This window comes from Uloborus diversus, unplaced genomic scaffold (genome assembly GCF_026930045.1).
Source record: "Uloborus diversus isolate 005 unplaced genomic scaffold, Udiv.v.3.1 scaffold_12, whole genome shotgun sequence".
Lineage (NCBI taxonomy): Eukaryota > Metazoa > Arthropoda > Arachnida > Araneae > Uloboridae > Uloborus > Uloborus diversus.
This window is the reverse complement of record NW_026557876.1, coordinates 7,391,377-7,408,366: the sequence shown is the minus strand read 5'-3', so window position 1 is coordinate 7,408,366 and position 16,990 is coordinate 7,391,377. Positions and strand designations below refer to the sequence as shown.

General features: G+C 33.5%; 1 protein-coding gene across 1 annotated transcript; it reads right to left on the bottom strand.

Moving 5' to 3' along the window:
* Positions 1-9,294: 9,294 nt before the first annotated feature.
* On the bottom strand, positions 9,295-12,818 carry LOC129232453 (MOG interacting and ectopic P-granules protein 1-like). Its single transcript, XM_054866597.1, has one exon. It carries the CDS (start codon positions 12,816-12,818, stop codon positions 9,597-9,599), a length of 3,222 nt encoding a protein of 1,073 aa, XP_054722572.1. The 3' UTR covers positions 9,295-9,596.
* Positions 12,819-16,990: the final 4,172 nt, after the last annotated feature.

Below are 16,990 nucleotides of genomic sequence, written 5' to 3'. Positions count from 1 at the left end.
ATATGCGATTTTGGAAATAAGACGTGGTCTTGATGACGTCACAAGTGATGTACTTGGCGTGCTAAATGTTTACGCTAGGCTGCCAAGCGTTGCCAGAACATGATAATTTGCGCTGTGCGCTAATAGCATCAGTGAATGGCATTTCATCACTTGTGATATCATGTGCAGAAGGGTAAAAAATGAATTTCAACTTGCACACTGATTAAAACAATAGTTTAAAAATATTGAACTCAGTCAAATTATTTAAAAAATTGTGAAATCCTATGTTTTTAAGCATGTTCTTTCAGAAAAAAAATGCTTTTAAAGTTTCAGAAACAACCCAGTTATGGGAACATTTAATAAAACAAAAACAATGCTCCTTCTAAAGGATACCCATTCTTCGTTGCTTCCTAATCAACACTTAATAATAATAATGCAATTGAAATCTATAATGATTTCATAACTTCATTCTACAGTGAGTAAAAACATTTTTTTGTTTAAATTTTATTCAAAGTCAACTAAGACTTTTACATAAGCTTGAAATAAAATTTTCTAGAAGCGTAAGATGAGGATTTTTGTGTAGTTTTAAAATGAAATAATGACTGCTAAGCACTTATGAGTTTTTAAGAACCACATGAACAGCAATGTATAGTTTCATCAATCGTCTTATTGTATAAAATCAAGATATACAAATGAAATAAACAACAAAAATCAGACATTACAGTTGACAAACAGAATTAATTTAGTGATTTTGAAGAATTACATTAAGTACATCTCAGCAAATGGAAAGCTTTTGCAATACACAGTGAAATACCTAAGCAGAAATAAAAGTTGAAAACCCGAGCAACTCTAATGCAAATACACACCTTTCATAATAAACAGTTTGAAGCAAAATTTGCACATCTGCAATCACCAAGAGAAAGGAAAAAAATTATTATCACAGTTATATTTTTCCTCTAAGAACTTATGCATTATTTCTTACTTTTATAAGGAAACAGTCTCCAGGAAGGGGGAAGGGATTTTTTAATTGTTTTATTTATTTATTTGAGCTTATTTATTGATTTATTTGTAATTTAAATTATTTTATTTCAGTTTATTCTGTTTATATTTCATTTCCTTTATTAGTTTGTGTGTGTGTGTATGTCATTGGCGTAACACAGAACTTTTCCAATAAAATATCAATAATAACAATAACTAAAAATAAATAAAAAGTATTTAAAAAATATGTAAAAAAATAAAGTAAAAAAAAGAGAGCTGAAAATAAAAAGGGGAGGGGGGGGGAGATGGGCACCCCTGATAGTCTTGCATTCTTGACTGGCATTTTTTTTCAATTCACCAGTTGAATAACAGATAGTCTATCGGGGCAGTGGTTTCAAGAAAAAGGGTCAACTATTTTGAGAACTGCTTGAGCATCTTATACACTGGCAAAAAAAAAAAAAAAAAATGAAAAAGTGAGACAAACCTGTAAATTGTGAAATTAAGTTTTTAAGACAAATAAGAAGCAGAAAATCGTAGAAACCTCATTTTAATGGATAATTTTTAGGAACAAAGGATGTAACCGGAAAATTAATATGCAGTCAACTCTCGATAACTTAGAAGTTTCAATGGATCTGCATAAACCTACCAGATTTGGGAATTTCCCACAGTCTTGATTTTTTGGATGCAATAAAAGAGTTTGGGATGCAATGAAAACTTCCAGATAAAGTGAAATTTCAGTTCTAAGGCTTCGAGTTATAGCAAGTTAACTGTAATATATATATTTTTTTTGAAGCGATTGTTTTTTTACATTATTTAAAACTATCTTTTCAAAAAATCCCAACTTTTATATGATAAATCAAGTACATTAGCATTTTGTATATTCATTTTTAAATTCCGACACACAAAGGAAGGGGGTTATAAGTTTGACGTGTCTGTGTATCTGTCTGTGGCACTCTAACGCCTAAACAGATGGGCTGATTTTGAAAAAAAAAAAAAAAAATTCGAAAGGAGAGTTAATAGTGTTCTTAGCTAAGTTGCATCTTTGGATGACGTTAATTAACGAAGTTATTAATTAAAAACCTCTGAAATGTTTTTAGCAATTTTTGCAGTGAAAACATAGTTATTTAAAAAAGACAACCTTGTTAGAGATTCAGTCAAACCTTGATATCTTGAACCTCCTTATCTCGAAACCCTTGATGTCTCGAAATTTTCCCCAGCATTTTCTATAAAAAACCCCTATGTATTTTCCATAGTTATCTGGAAATTTATTTTTTCGAAACCCTTGGCATGTCGAAAGTTTTGCACAGAAGCAAGTTTCAATTGTCGTTTTGCTTTGGCAATTTTTGTAGTAAAACCAGAGACAATTGCTTAACGTTTTTCATCCCTTTTCTTGGAAATTTTGTCAATAGGGGATTGTGGCAAGATAATAGGGGAGTGTTGGTAAGAGGGGTGCTGTGTTTTCCCCAGAGTTTAGAATTTTTGTGCATTTCTCTCGAACATGTTGTCCTTTTTGAGGAAAAGTGTTCAAAAGCAAACAGGAAAATGTGTTCCGCACTTTCATCATTCAGCTTTTTTAACTCATAAAAAATGGCTGCTGAGAACTTTTTGAATGTGAGGTTACTGGTTAAAGATAAAATTATATTTTTTAAATTTTTAGGTGAAAAAAACAAGTTGAAATTATTGTTCATTTCAAAATCTCATCCTGTGCATTTTCGACAATTAGAAAATTTCAAATCTAGTGAAATATTGAAGACTACTTTATTGATCGTAATTCAAAGTGGTCCCATAGTACATATATAAATGCATATAGCGTACGTGTGTGTAAATGTGAAAGTTACTGGTGTAATTTTTTAAAAACCTTGACAACTCAAAGACTCGATATCTCAAAATTTTTTCCCGTCCCGAGAGATTCGAGATATCGAGGTTGTACTGTACTTCTCAAAAAAAAAAAAGAATAAAATGAAGATTTTAATTTTGGTGTATGTGTGTGGAGGGAAAGGGGGGCAAAACATTGTAAGTCTAAAATCAAGTAATCAATAGTATTTAAAATACCTCACGAATCATCCCTTAGAGTAGGAAAGCATTCATATGTATTTTTTTCTTAGAAACAAATTAAACAGAAATCTGGAAAGAAATATCGAAGATAACTCTTCCCCCCCCCCAATAGATATACATACATATCTAACAGTAATTTAATTCGTTATAAATTTTAGCACTTTTGTATGTCCATGTAAGATTTGTATTGGACACTAAAAGGTTGATAAAAACATAAGAAAATGTCTTCAACATGAAATTGAAACGAAAAAATATTTATTTCCAAACTAACCAATTGTAAAAAGAGCTTGCTTATGACATGGGAATTCACTACACATATTTATAAGCTGTAAGTGACTCAAAATTAATGAGTTATATAATTTTACTACAGTAAATTAAAATTATTTGTCTGTTTTGTTAACTTGTAACAGGAGAGGTGAAAAAGTATGACGTAACAGGGGACGTGAAGCCTCACAGATCGCCCGATTAACGATTTTTTTAAAATCATGTAATTAAGATAAATTTCTGTAATTTCCCTTAGTTGTTCTTTGAGCTTTTATAAGTACGGGGAAAAAATATTATTGAATTTTGAATCGAAATATACCTCTCCCAAGGAAATTTTGCTAGAGTCTTTTAAGATTTATCGAGAAGATCATATGCTGCAGTAAATAACTACTCGTAATAAAAATGAATCTATTATTTATTAATGATTTCATTTTGGTTCTTTAATACATATAAAATACTTTAGTACCAGAAAATTGATTATATCACTTTACGGGAAAATTTTGACAGCCCTTTAACTATTAGTATTGCTGTGTCTTATTTCGAGGAATAATTCAGCCTTCATTGTCCCTAGAACATCATTGCGTAACGTTTGTGAACATTTCAAACAAATCTCAACCTCATCTAGAATATTTTGCATCTCTTCCGCACAACGCGGATAAGATAAATGAACCTATATCCGTGGCTCTAACGTTAAGAGCCTAATGTCTACTACTGCCGAAAATAGTAACATTGAAGGGGAGGGGAGGTCTCACAGACCGCTTTTAAAGAATGAAATGAAATTTAAACCTGATGCATTTGCCTAAAGATACTGATAAGCAAGGGGGTTATTCAAGATCACAAAACAAAAAGCCATTGAAAAACCATTCAATCAGACTGAAAATGAAATAGGAGTGATCGGTTGAACTTTTGAGTGGTCTATGAGACTGCACGTCCCCTGTTAAGGGTTTAAAAAAAAAATCATCCAGCTTTCGATTGTGAGCAGTAAAAATCTTTTTTTTTTAATTTTAAAATTCATTCAAGTGTGTTTCTTAATAAATATTAAGAAAAATAAATAAATAAAAATTTAAGACATTGTTATATGCCATTTCAGAGTATTTTTCAACAATAGCAAAATTGAAGAGTTCCTTTTTAACTATCACGTCTTGTTTATCTCCTTTTGTGCATAAAAACCAATTTAGGCAAAAAAACATTTTATGATACATTTTTAATCTGAGGAATCATAGGAAGAAATATTTCTTGAAAATTATTCTTAAAATAATTTAAACATGCCTTATAAATGCTTTTCAAAAATGTATTGTTGCCAAAATTTCTTTAGTAACATTTAAATAAATAATGTCAATAATTCAATATTGTTAATTGGTCCTTTATTGCATTTCAATTTTCTTTACAGATAATAAGTAAGTTTAGCAAGAATTTAACATCATTTCCCCCTCTCATTTACAATGGATATAAATTAGATTTAGACAATAAATTTTTGATTAACATTTTCCCAAGAATTTGAAATGTACTTGCTTATACAGTAGAACATTAAAAATCCAAACCTATGTATGCATTACATAAAATAATCCCCCTCCTCCCCCCCCCCAAAGCAAAGATATAAATGAAAAAATAAAATTTCTTTTCTCTTTCTTCCCCTGAAAAATCACACTATACGTGAACATATATTGTTCTATAATGCTGACTTTGTTTCGCTGTTTTTATTTTTATTTCTGAGAAAAGTTAGTACATTCATTCTTGTGCTCTCTTGTACTTTAATTAAGTATTTGTTATTAATAAATTTGTTTCATCTGCAAATGCTAAGTAATTATTCAATAATTTTTTTTAAATGTTTTTTATTTCTGACATTCAATGAAATCAAAGGACAGGTTTGGATGTGTGTTGGAGTATGTTACGCTACCAGAATAGTGGATCCTGTGTGTGCCACTGGTTCATAGATATTACAGTCAAACCTGCTTATATTAGAATCGCAATTCAAGAATATTCTGCTTAATGTAATAATTTTCAAAACACCAAATCGTTGTTGTCTATTATTTTAATCCTGTTTAATAGAGTACAGTAAACCCCCGATTATCCGCGGAATTGGGTGGCACAAATGCCGGGAATAATAAAAATCACGTATAAACAGCAAAAAGGTTCAAATGAGGGACAAATAAGGTAAAAATTGTCCTTCCTCGAAGACTTAGCTGTATTGATGCATAATACTTTCTTCTAACAGTGAAAAAATATACAGTACAGTAAAACTGTTTTGTATTTTTGCACAACAGAACTTATCAATAAAGAACAAGTGTATTTACGATCAAAAAAGTACAAAAAATAAACAAGTAAAACGACTGTTTAAATTTAATTTTTTGACAAAAAAAAAAAAAAAAACAGCCATTGGTATGCTTTTTACTGTGAAAATATAGATTCTTGATTGTTAATTGACTCGCGGATAACTGGGAAAATTAACTGTTATCTCACTTATTAGCATAATTTTTTTATGGAAAATTAGCTATTTCATTTAGTGGGCTTAACTGTATATGACCACTTAATTTCATCCCATGACATACTACTTTCTTAGACAGTAGTTTCTCAGTTATTTCCTAAAATACGAATTTAGTTTTGATTTTTGACGTTCTACTGCATTTATCAAAGACAAATTTAAGAGGTACAAATTTATTCATCTACATAAAAAAAAAAAACAATTGAGACTTAGATCAATAACACAGTTGATTAAATAATCAGTTATATATATGAACTTAATGTCACATCTGTACATAGTTGAGTTGATATACTAATAGAATAGGAATGCTCATTCCATTATATTTACACCAACAAGTAGACTGATAGATGCAGGTCAGATGAAAAATGTGTTCCACCATTTAAGAATTGCAGCCTAACTACAAAATTTTCATTTGAAATTGAAAAATATTTGATACATTTTAAAAAGGTAACTCAATTTTGTTGGGAGAGCAAAAATCTGATAAAATACTTTTACATTAGGACACATTGAGATCTTTTGGTTTGCATTAGTAAAGGCTTTCTTTCAGTAAGGTCAGGCTATTTACTAGTTAAATGCCACTGGTAAATAAGTGAAGTCAAAATTTAGATATCTGACATTAACTCTTAAGAAACAGCTAGACCGAACTACAAATTGCTGAGAATATATTTTAACACAACGCTCGACATTTTACAATCCCCCCCACCTCTTGCCGGAAAAACAAACAAACAAAAAAGATTGTTTCTCGACAATTTTTTAGAACAAGTTGAGAAAAGTTTAACCCAGCGGTTCTCAACTTAGGGGCAACAGCCCGCAAAGGGACAATTTGGCTTTTTAGAAAGACGATAAGTTCTTGAGAGGTGATAAATATTTTAAACAGACTAAAAAATGTAATAGATGCCAACAAATATTGAAATCAATAACTTATATGAAATGGATTGTCTGTTAGACATGAGACGGGCTCAGCCCGAGTCCGACAAACAAAGCCCAGGCCTAAAGCGGGCTCGGGCTCTAGAACCGAAAATAGGTTTCAGGCTCAGACTCAAGCAAAGATATTCAATTGTCAATCTCCAAACAAATTCACAGAAAATAAACATTTTTCTACTGTGAGAAAATAATTGGAACATTTAAATCAGTTCAATTGTAATATTTAACCCCCCCCCCCAAAAAAAAAAAAATTTAACACTTATTTATAGTGCTTTTTTGCAATTTCTATTGCAGAATGTCATAGAGTAATGCAGTTAAGTGGAGCATTTTGATAAAATTTAGAAACTTCTGCTAATGAAGACTATTTGGGGCTCGAAATTTTTTTCGAGACAATATCACAAAGGCTCGGTTACACATTTTTGGGCTAGGGCGGGCCCCGGGCTCTCAAAAATGAGCCCGAACTCATCTCTATTGTCTATGGGTCAGATAAAGAATCATAAGTTCAAAAAGAAACATATTGAAGTTTAACAGCTTCCTCTTCACACCTCAGCTGAACCTCAAGGAAGTATTTTACCATTCAACAAGTTAGTGAATTTTCAATTTTTCTTTTTACGTTAAGGGGGGAAACCAGTTTAGGCGGGTCGAAAAATCCATTTTTTTTTTAAATATCATAAAATGTTAGTAGAACTATTCAAGAATATGTTGCCAAAATTTCAATTCAAAATTCTGTTTAGTTTCAATGCTATGAGCACTTAAAAAACTGATGATTGGAAAATGTTCACAGCAGTTTTTTGCAATAGTGTTTTTTTTTCTCTCAAAACGACTTTTTATCAACTGTTGTGCATTCTAAAGCAAAATGTTATAGGCCAATTGTTCTGAAATTTTGCATGAATATTCTTTATTCAAATTACTCTATATGAACCTAATACTGGGATAATATTATTAAAAAAAAAAAATGCAAAAAGGTGAAAAAAAAGTGGTAGAAGAATATGATTTTTATGATCAAGCACCTCAAAAGCATGAAATGTTTTTTTTTTAAAACCAGAATTAGGTTTATATTCTGAGGAAATATGTTAAACGATAAAATAAAAATTGTAGTGATTACAGATAAAGATTGTGACTTCAGGAATGCACACCAGCAACAAGCTCTGATGGCGACCATCCATGAACATCAGCTTCTAACTTTTCTATTTCTGGCAGAAATGACTTGAAAAAATTAAAAAGTGCATTTCAAAATATGAATAAAATACTCTTCGAGTTTGAACAAATTCTGATTATTCCTTCCCTGTTGAAAAAACTCACAAAAAACACTAATATTTCTGCCTCCTAAACTGGTTTCCCCCTTTAAGTGTTAGTGAATTTCATTCCTACAGATTCAAATAATTTCATGAAATATGCACTTTTGTTTAAAAGGTGTGTTAATGATTTTGGTTAAGCATTCCCCTTCAAATGCCTATCAGTTCATTTTGTAAAAGAAAAGGAAAAAAAAAGGGTACTTTAATTAACTTATTTAATTTAAAAGTGATTGGATAAAATTGCTTTATTTTAAATGATTTATTTCAAATTAAAATTAGGTATTTATACTTTCAATAACAATTGCAATGTTCACTACTTATGGTTTAGGCCTACTATGGCCTATAGAGCACCTACTTATGGTTTTTTTCAAGGCAGAAAGGTAGAGGGCGATAGGTGTCGGTCAGTCTCTATAGAGGGAGATGGGATCAAAAAAATTGGGAATCACTGGTTTATCCAAATTCACTATTTCATAGGCAACTTTAGTTGGCTTTCTATTGGGTGCTAGAATATGTTTATAAGTATCTGGAATAATATATGTTTTAAAATCTTTTTAGAGACGTACCGAGTACTCGGTACTCGGCCAATACCGGGTAGTTGTAAAAAATGAAATATTGTTAAGACAGATTTTACAATTAATAAAAAAAGTGCAACCATACAATATACTACAATCATTTACAATTCAAATTTATAAGTCAAATATAAATTTTGAGAATAATGAACTTTGTTATGCTTCAATGGAGTAAATCTTTATTTTAATGTCCCCCCAAGTTAATAAAACTTATTTATTTAAAACGGTGCAGTGTAAAAAATATGAAATTTTTATATTATTATGTTTGGCAGACCAGAATTATTATAGATTGATATAATTTGTTCCAACTTGATTAATCATCGCAGTTTATTTATTTATTTTTAATTTAAAAAATAACCTTAAAAACTATTATATGGACATGGAGGTCTACACTATAATTCCAATGAGAAATTCTAAATTAATATTCCTAAATTTTCTCATGACACATAAACAGGCATTAATAGAAGACTAGATAAATCAGGGAGGCAAGAGCTGCCAGATTATAATAATTTATTGTATGCATAAGCATAACTTTTCACCTTTATTTTAAAATCTTCCACTAACAAAAAGTCTTGCAACACATTTAAAAATCCCATAAAAAATCAAAAACAATCTATTTTTGACATTACTTTTTAAATAATTTTAACAAATCTAAATGAAAATAACACCATATGAAGGAGCATCCACATTTTCTGAAGTATTCTATGCTTCATTAGAAGTTTTATATTAGGTAAGAATTTTTAGATATTTAATGTAATTGCAATTTTTCATCATAGATTAGTTTCATAGAAAGTATTACGCACTGTGCTGCATGAAAAAATTAAGACAGCATAAACTTTTTTATGAGGATAAGCAGAATAGCATTTTTATACATAGTATATAGGAACCTTGATCATACCCATAAAATTGACATTTCATACTTAATGGTTTTTCAGCACTTTGCAAACCAAGGATTTTTTAATTCTTACCTCAGAATTTAAAAAAAAAAAAAAAAGATTAGTGGTCTCCCAAAAAAATTTAGTAGTGAGAGCTTAGGATACAGTTAAATACCTAACAGGTAGCTTCTTCACAACGTTTATCATTTTTTCTAAGCTCGTCTCTAAATGCTTGACTAAAAGTGCCTTGCATTTGCACCTTTTCAGCAGTTTTTAGGCACTTTTCACATTTGTCATTGTTATGTGCATGACTAACGTCACAACCACACCCTACACATTTCCTAACGTTTTCCTGACACAAATCGCCAGATGTCCTACGCTCTTTGTGATTCGCGGTTTCGCTCTCTGCGTAGGAATCCAACTTGAGTTTTTTGGCGGCATTGGCATCGGCCGTTGCCGCTGCCCTTTTCGCGGCACCACTATGAACCAGGTACACGTGGTTCTCGAACAGCCGATACAGGTTGAAGGTGGCCGAACACACGGTACACTTGTACGAAAGATGAGCGGGCTTCAAAGTCACCTTGTGGGTCTGATTCATGTGGGTCACTAATTTGCTGGCGTAAACACGCCCACAAATGGTGCAGCAGCCAGCGTCCTTGCCTTTGTTCGCCAACTCTTGCATGTTGGAAGTGACCAGACCATGCGTACCCAACAGATGACGTTCTAGGCCCTGATCGGTGAAAAAACGCCACTGGCATTTCTGGCAGTTCAGAGGGGGCCTGCTGGCGAGCATTTTCGGATGAATCTTGACTTTGTGAATGAGCTGCATATGTGTGCGCAACTGTTCGAGGTCTTTGATGTAGCCGTCACAAATTTCACACACGACCATGCTGTTGTTGGAGGATGGCGAGATGCCCGGAGCAGAATTCGGTTTCACCGAAGGAACGGGATAGGGGCCTTGCAATTTAGGAAGAGGGGTGATGGTGACTTCTGGGATGCTTTTGGGAGTGCTCTGCTGCCTGATGCCACTTCCGAACAGATTGTTGAAGAGGGGGGCTGTCGGAGCGTGGACTTTCTTCGTCCCGCTGTTGACTAAACTCGGAGAAAACGGGAACTGTGACGACGAAGTGACTAAATGACTATTTCCCAGCATCGGCATCATAGCGTTCATCGAGTTCACTGGGAAGAATCGAGTGCTGGGTGATGCCAGGTGCATGGGTGGCATGCTGGGCGGAAGTGAATTCATGGGACTGGTGTGAGATCTAATGCTCATATTCGGCATTGGAATAGGAGGGATAATTTGGTTCTGTAAACTCAGACTCTCCGATAAGGGAGAGCCGGAATTTGGCCTGTAAGGAGGTATGTGATTCGGCAACATGGCCGTCGGAGTCAAATTGGGCGTGAATTGACCGATTGAAAGTGAATCCGTAAAAGAATCCGTCTTCTTGGGTCGACCCCTCCCCCTCTGCATCGAAGTCAACGATTTCTCGTAAGCCTTGACGACCGCCACTGTTATCGGCTTGGGGGTGAGGGCAGGGAACTCGAAATCCCTGGGAGGAGCTTGATTGGTCGCGGCGTCGAAAAAACGGAAACACTTCGCCAGGTGAATGTTCAATTTCGTTTTGGAATTGCTCTCAAATGTCGTGCAGTAAGGACATTCGAAAAAAAGAACGGGTGGCTGAATACGTCCGACTTTACCGTGACTTTTCAGCATGTGCTCCAGCATTGCTTTGGGATCTCTGTTTATTGTTTTACAGAAGTTACACTCATACTCTCTACGTGCTGTAACGTGAGGAACCAAACGATGCCCTTCCATGACGGTGGCAGATTCCGTTGTAAACCCGCAATTGTCACATGACCTATGAGGGAAGGAATACACACTATTTGCTTTCTTTGCCTCAAGGTAACAATCCCTGTGCAAAGCCAATTCTTCTTCCAGGTTTGGAAGCTTTCCCTCTTTTTTTATCTGCCACTTTTTTATGCGAGTCATATCTCTATGGAACCATTCGTTGACTCTGCTGATTCCGATTCCGATCAGAAGCTGCCCGGCAGTGGACTGGAAAAACTCTTTTTGTTCGTACTTAGATTCTCTAGAAGGAAAAGAATCTGGCTCTTTCAAAAGGTAAGGTGCAATCACAGACGGACTTTCGATCAGGGCTTCAGAACTCCTGAGCGTAAAATCCCCTTTGACCGAGATATATTTCCCTATAGTCACATGACCGGTGAAGACATCGGGAAAACCAGTCTCTTCATTAGAAAGCTCCGTGAAAATCAAACTATCCGACGGTTCGTTCTGTGGTCTTGCCGGCAAACAAGACATACTGGGATTTTTATTTTCTTTATAACAACTTTTAGAGATCTCTGTATTTAACATGTTAGGAAAATCCCTCCTTTCGATTTGATCGAAGGAGTGACTCAGCTTATCTTGGAAGCCAATGGAATTCAAATGCTCATTTAATTTTGAAAGTGGGTCAGGCTCTCGTTGCGAATCTGATTCCAAATCCTTACACTTAGAAACTTTAGAGATACAATTTTGATCCCCCGAAGATAATGCATTCTTTTCGGTATCAGTCGAGTGGTTTTGATCGCTATCTGATGGTGGAGATTGAATTCCGGAACTTGATTCATTTGATGAGGTATATGTTTTTGCAGTGAGGTCATACTTATGTCCTACTAAGGATGATATTGAGGTAAAATGTGAGGCTTCTTTCACACTACGGGAATCTTTCAATACTTCAGTCAATTTTTCAGCTTTATCTGCATTTAAAGATAGCTTCTTAGGATTTTTGCATACCGTAGATTCTACATGATCTTCTAGCATTTCAACATCGTCTGGATGAGTGCTTTTAACCTCATCATGCTCTGTGCTCTTATCCTTATCACTTTCTTGAGTTTTTGATGGAGATACAGCAAGACTTGTCTTATCCTGAGAATTTAGATCAACGGAGCTTTCTTTATTTGAGAGACTAAGTTCACTACCGTTTCCTAAGTTGTTCTTCACTAGAGGTAAAGCATTATGATTCTTTTCCAATATATCATCTGACTGATGTTTTGAAGAAGAATTTTGTAACTTATCAGTGATAGATGATTCATTAGCTGTTAATTTATTGGTCTCACTATTTTTACTGACTGAATCTAATTTTCCAGTACTTTCAACAAGCGAATTCGACAAAAGCCGGTCAGACGACAACTTTTCCTGTTTTGCCCGATCAGAATCTAACACCAAATCAGAATTGCTCGATTTTAATGGCATCGCTTCCGAGTTCAAATCTTTGAGCCGTGAAGACAATGTATCGTCACTGGTGAGTTGAGACTTGGCATCATTAAAAGGAACAAGAACATCTTTTCCCTTAAGTGGAGTTTCAACTAGCACTTCACCATTAACTTCAGAATCCATCTTGCAAAGGAAATTGTATTAACTGAGGCAAAAATGCAGAGCTTCAAAACAAGCGAGTGTTGTGAATATTTTCTGGAACTATGAACCACAGGTAGGTATTGATAATAAGAAGGTTTTGATGATGCATGTGCTTCATGTTTCTAATAAATAAATTTGTTCACCTGAAAATAAAGATAAAACCAGATTTAGCACAAGAGAAATGATGCAAAATGTTTAAACAAAATAACCTTTACAGTCAATACAGTTAAACCCTATTTTAACAAAGTCTGTTGCAGCAGAAATCTTGTTCTAATGAAGACTTTTGTAATCAAATTATACAATTTAAAAAACGAAAAAAACATGCTTTAGTAGAAAAATGAACTAAAAAGTTAAAAATAATCTTTGGATAACAAGTATATAAAGTAATTGACCAAACACTTAATTTTACTGTAATAAAAAAAAGTGTGGGGGGGGGGGGGCTTCTTATCAGTTGCCTTGAATTTCTTCCACTTGTTATCAATGCAAAAATGTAAATAGGCAGCCCCCCACACGTTTTTTTATATTACAGTCTTTGGTCAATTACTTTATATACTTGTCATCCAAAGATTATTTTTAACTTTTTAGTTCATTTTGCTACAAAAGCGTGTTTTTTTAGTTTTTTAAACTCTTATTTTTTTATAATGGAATGTATCTTAGTATTCTATTGCATTATTTGCATCAGACATTTTGAATACTTTCTCGCAAATTCATGTACAAACATTGTTACACTCCACAGCTCTGATTTGTACATTGTAAGTAATAATTCTAATAAGTCACTGGCTATTCGTCCAGAGGGAAGTTGGACTCACAAACATACAAGTTAAGCTAATAAAAGCATGTTAATTAGAATAAACTGATAACTTATCGTTAATAAATTAATTTGATTATAGAATAATGCATTGTCATTGGGTCTGAGGTTGCATTCAAAATTTTGAAAGAATGCGATCCCAAAAAGTAGGCGAAAATTGAGTTGTAAGATTATAAATTTAATTTCGGTATAGACGGGATTAGAACGCACGCCCAATGATCCCCGGAGGTGGACCTCAGCGAAGACCCGCGCCTTAGACCGCTCGTAAAGTGGTGGAATGTACTAACAGTAATAAGCCACTAATAAGTTACTACACTTTGGACTAAGCTAGCTCTTAGTCCAAAGGAGAGTAACTCACAAATATACAAGTGAAGCTAATAAAAGCGTGTTAAAAACCATGTACTTGTGTTACAGGCACAACGAAATTTTCAGGGTTCATACTCTATTTGGATGGAAAAATTCCATGACTTTCCAAGACTTTTTCATGACTTCAATGAAAATTTTCATGACCTCGTTACTCGAAGAGAATAGCACTATTTAATCTCAAACTTGATAATTTTTGGAAATGAGCATTAATTAGCAAAACGTCTACATGAATGCCACAGCCGCAAGCTATTCTTATTTGTCTTCATCATATAAATTTAAGTAAAGTAAAAATGCAGTGAAACGAATATGATGATGCTTAAATGTCTGATAGTTTATTTATAAATAGGCAGAATGGTATTGAATGGGACAAAGGTTGAATGAGTCATCACTAAGTTTCAATAAATTTGCTTCAAAAGTTGCCTTTTAATGTCAACAGTGCATTTAATCATCCACGTTACTTGACAGCATGGATTAGTTTTGCCAGCCGTATGTTGGGCACTACTGTTTTAAAGTATTGGAATTTCTCTTTTTCTGTATTCTATTGCCTGGCTAAAGATCTTTATTTTCTAAAACCTTCAACAAATTAAGATAAACTCTGATAAGTTTAATGATAAAGTTCTTACAAGTGATGGAATCGAACTGTAATGCAATTGAATTGCTTTTTCTTTTTTTTTTTTTTTGAGTGGGCGTGGTAAAACTAAGAACGTGAAAATTCGCTACTACAGAATATGAAACATTAGAAGCGTCGAAAATAACAGTAAATTCAAAATAAGTGATGTCCAAGCAGTAAAATCACATCGAAAAAAAGGCAAGCGGCTGCGACAGAAGTGGATGCAATGAGATTTCAAAATACTGATTTGATTTTGGGATCGTTCAATTTTCAACTTTAAATAGCTTTTATATGCTATACTGTTAAATCACTCAAGATTTCTAATGCTCCTTCAGTTACTGTTACTTTCTCTTTGTCCAGGACATTTTTCCATACTTGAAATAAATTTCCATGACTTTCAATGAAAATTTCAATTTTCCATGACTTTTCCAAGTCTGAAATTCGCTTATTTTTTTCCCATGACTTTCCAGGATTTCTATAACCCATACAAACCCTGTTAATAGTAATTTAAACATCTTAGCTATGATTTAAAAAAGATTAAGTTGATAAATTGCCATGCGTGCTCCTCTCTAGCATCGAACATTCCTTTTTTTTAAATTAATTTTTTACTTGAGCAAAAAAACGAAAATACTTTGCTTTATTTTGCAATTGAGATACTGTTTTCGCATTTTACAAAAAATGCGACCGTAGCAATACCCGGTTATTTATTTATCTCTATTGAAATCTAAACAGTTCATACTATGTAACATTCAATTTCTAAATTCTAGGGTTGTCACCAGGTACATGAACTAGGGTACTTGTAAATATTGCGAATCGCTTTAAGAAATTTTTTATTATTGCCAAGGCAGAAAGTAAACAAGTTGCTCAACCAAATGACGTACGTACCGTAAACGGAAAAGCATCAAATTCCTCGAGGATTGTAGAGTGCTCACCAAGGGCACAGGTTGCATCATTGAAATTTTTAGTGGAAGGCTTAGGTGATTTTTTTTTGGGGGGGGGGGGGGAGAAGGACCTAATTTAGGGGACACCCCTGTATAAAGATTGGAGTTTTGATAATATTAGTCGAAATGAAAAAAAATCCTTTCTTCTTAGCATATGGCATCAGGCTGAAATTGAAATTTGTTCAGTATATATAGGCTTGCTAGACGTCCCAATTTTAAAACAAAATCCTGGTGTCCTGGTTGGTTTACTTCATGTCCCGGAAAGAAAGACAAATTTGATAAAAATGCCAAAACAGTCTAAAAATAATTAACTGTGAAGGATTATTTAAGGTAATTACTTTATCATTTGCAACATTTGACTTGAGAAATTAATACCGAATTAGCTTGTGACGATTTTTACAACAAGATTATAACCAAAAAGACACTGCATAAAAGAAGTCCTATAAAATAAAAGAACAGTAAAACCTGTAAAGTTCACCACCCTTGTAAGTTGACCACTATTTTCAGGCACAGAATTAGATCTTACCATATAATTCAACCTCTATAAGTTGAACACTAAAGTGCACTGCAAGTGGTCAACTTACACAGGTTTCACTGTATAGTGTTCTATTTTTTATTCCTCATAAAAAAAAATTTCTAACTAAAAATAAATTGTATATATTTTTGTTTTGATAGTGAAATGATCCAAGTCCTGCTTATGTCATTTATTATTACCCCTGTTTTAGATTCATAATTAGTGACCATTTATTCATAGCATTGAGCATAAACTGCCGTATAAAAAGGCTCCAAAATTTAGCCAGGGGTGTGTACTTATTTGAATACTAGCGACACTGGGGGGAGGGGGGGGGGAATTCCAGTGTCTCCGTTGAACATTTCAGAAATCTACAAGACTAAGTACAGTAAAACCCCTCTAATGTTGACACTGATGAGACAAATATTTTTGTCCACAACAGAGGGGTGTCCCCAGTACAGGGGTTAAATAATACTATTTGCCTTGGAATAGGGGAATTAAAAATTGTCCTCATTAGACGGGTGTCCGCAGGGACTGATTTACGGCAGGGCATTCGGGGCCCGGGGCACCAAATTTTTTTTTTCAGGGACCTGTGTCGGGGGCCTTCAACTCAAGGAAACAAAAAAATTTTGTCATTTGGCAATTTTTTTTAATTAAATGAAAGCACATTAGCCAAATGTTGCGGAGAACGATCATTTTCGCTATTGAAGAGAATTAAGTGTCCTTTGCGTACTCTCATTTCTGATGGTAAATTATCTTTATTAACTCTATTATTAATAGAAAGAAGTTTGACCTAAAACTTGATTATTCATTATAGATGAATTTACTACAAGAAAACAAAGGAGAAAATATATAAGGAATCATTGATACCATAAAATTATTTTAGATTTATATTAAATGATTTCTTTGAAAAACATC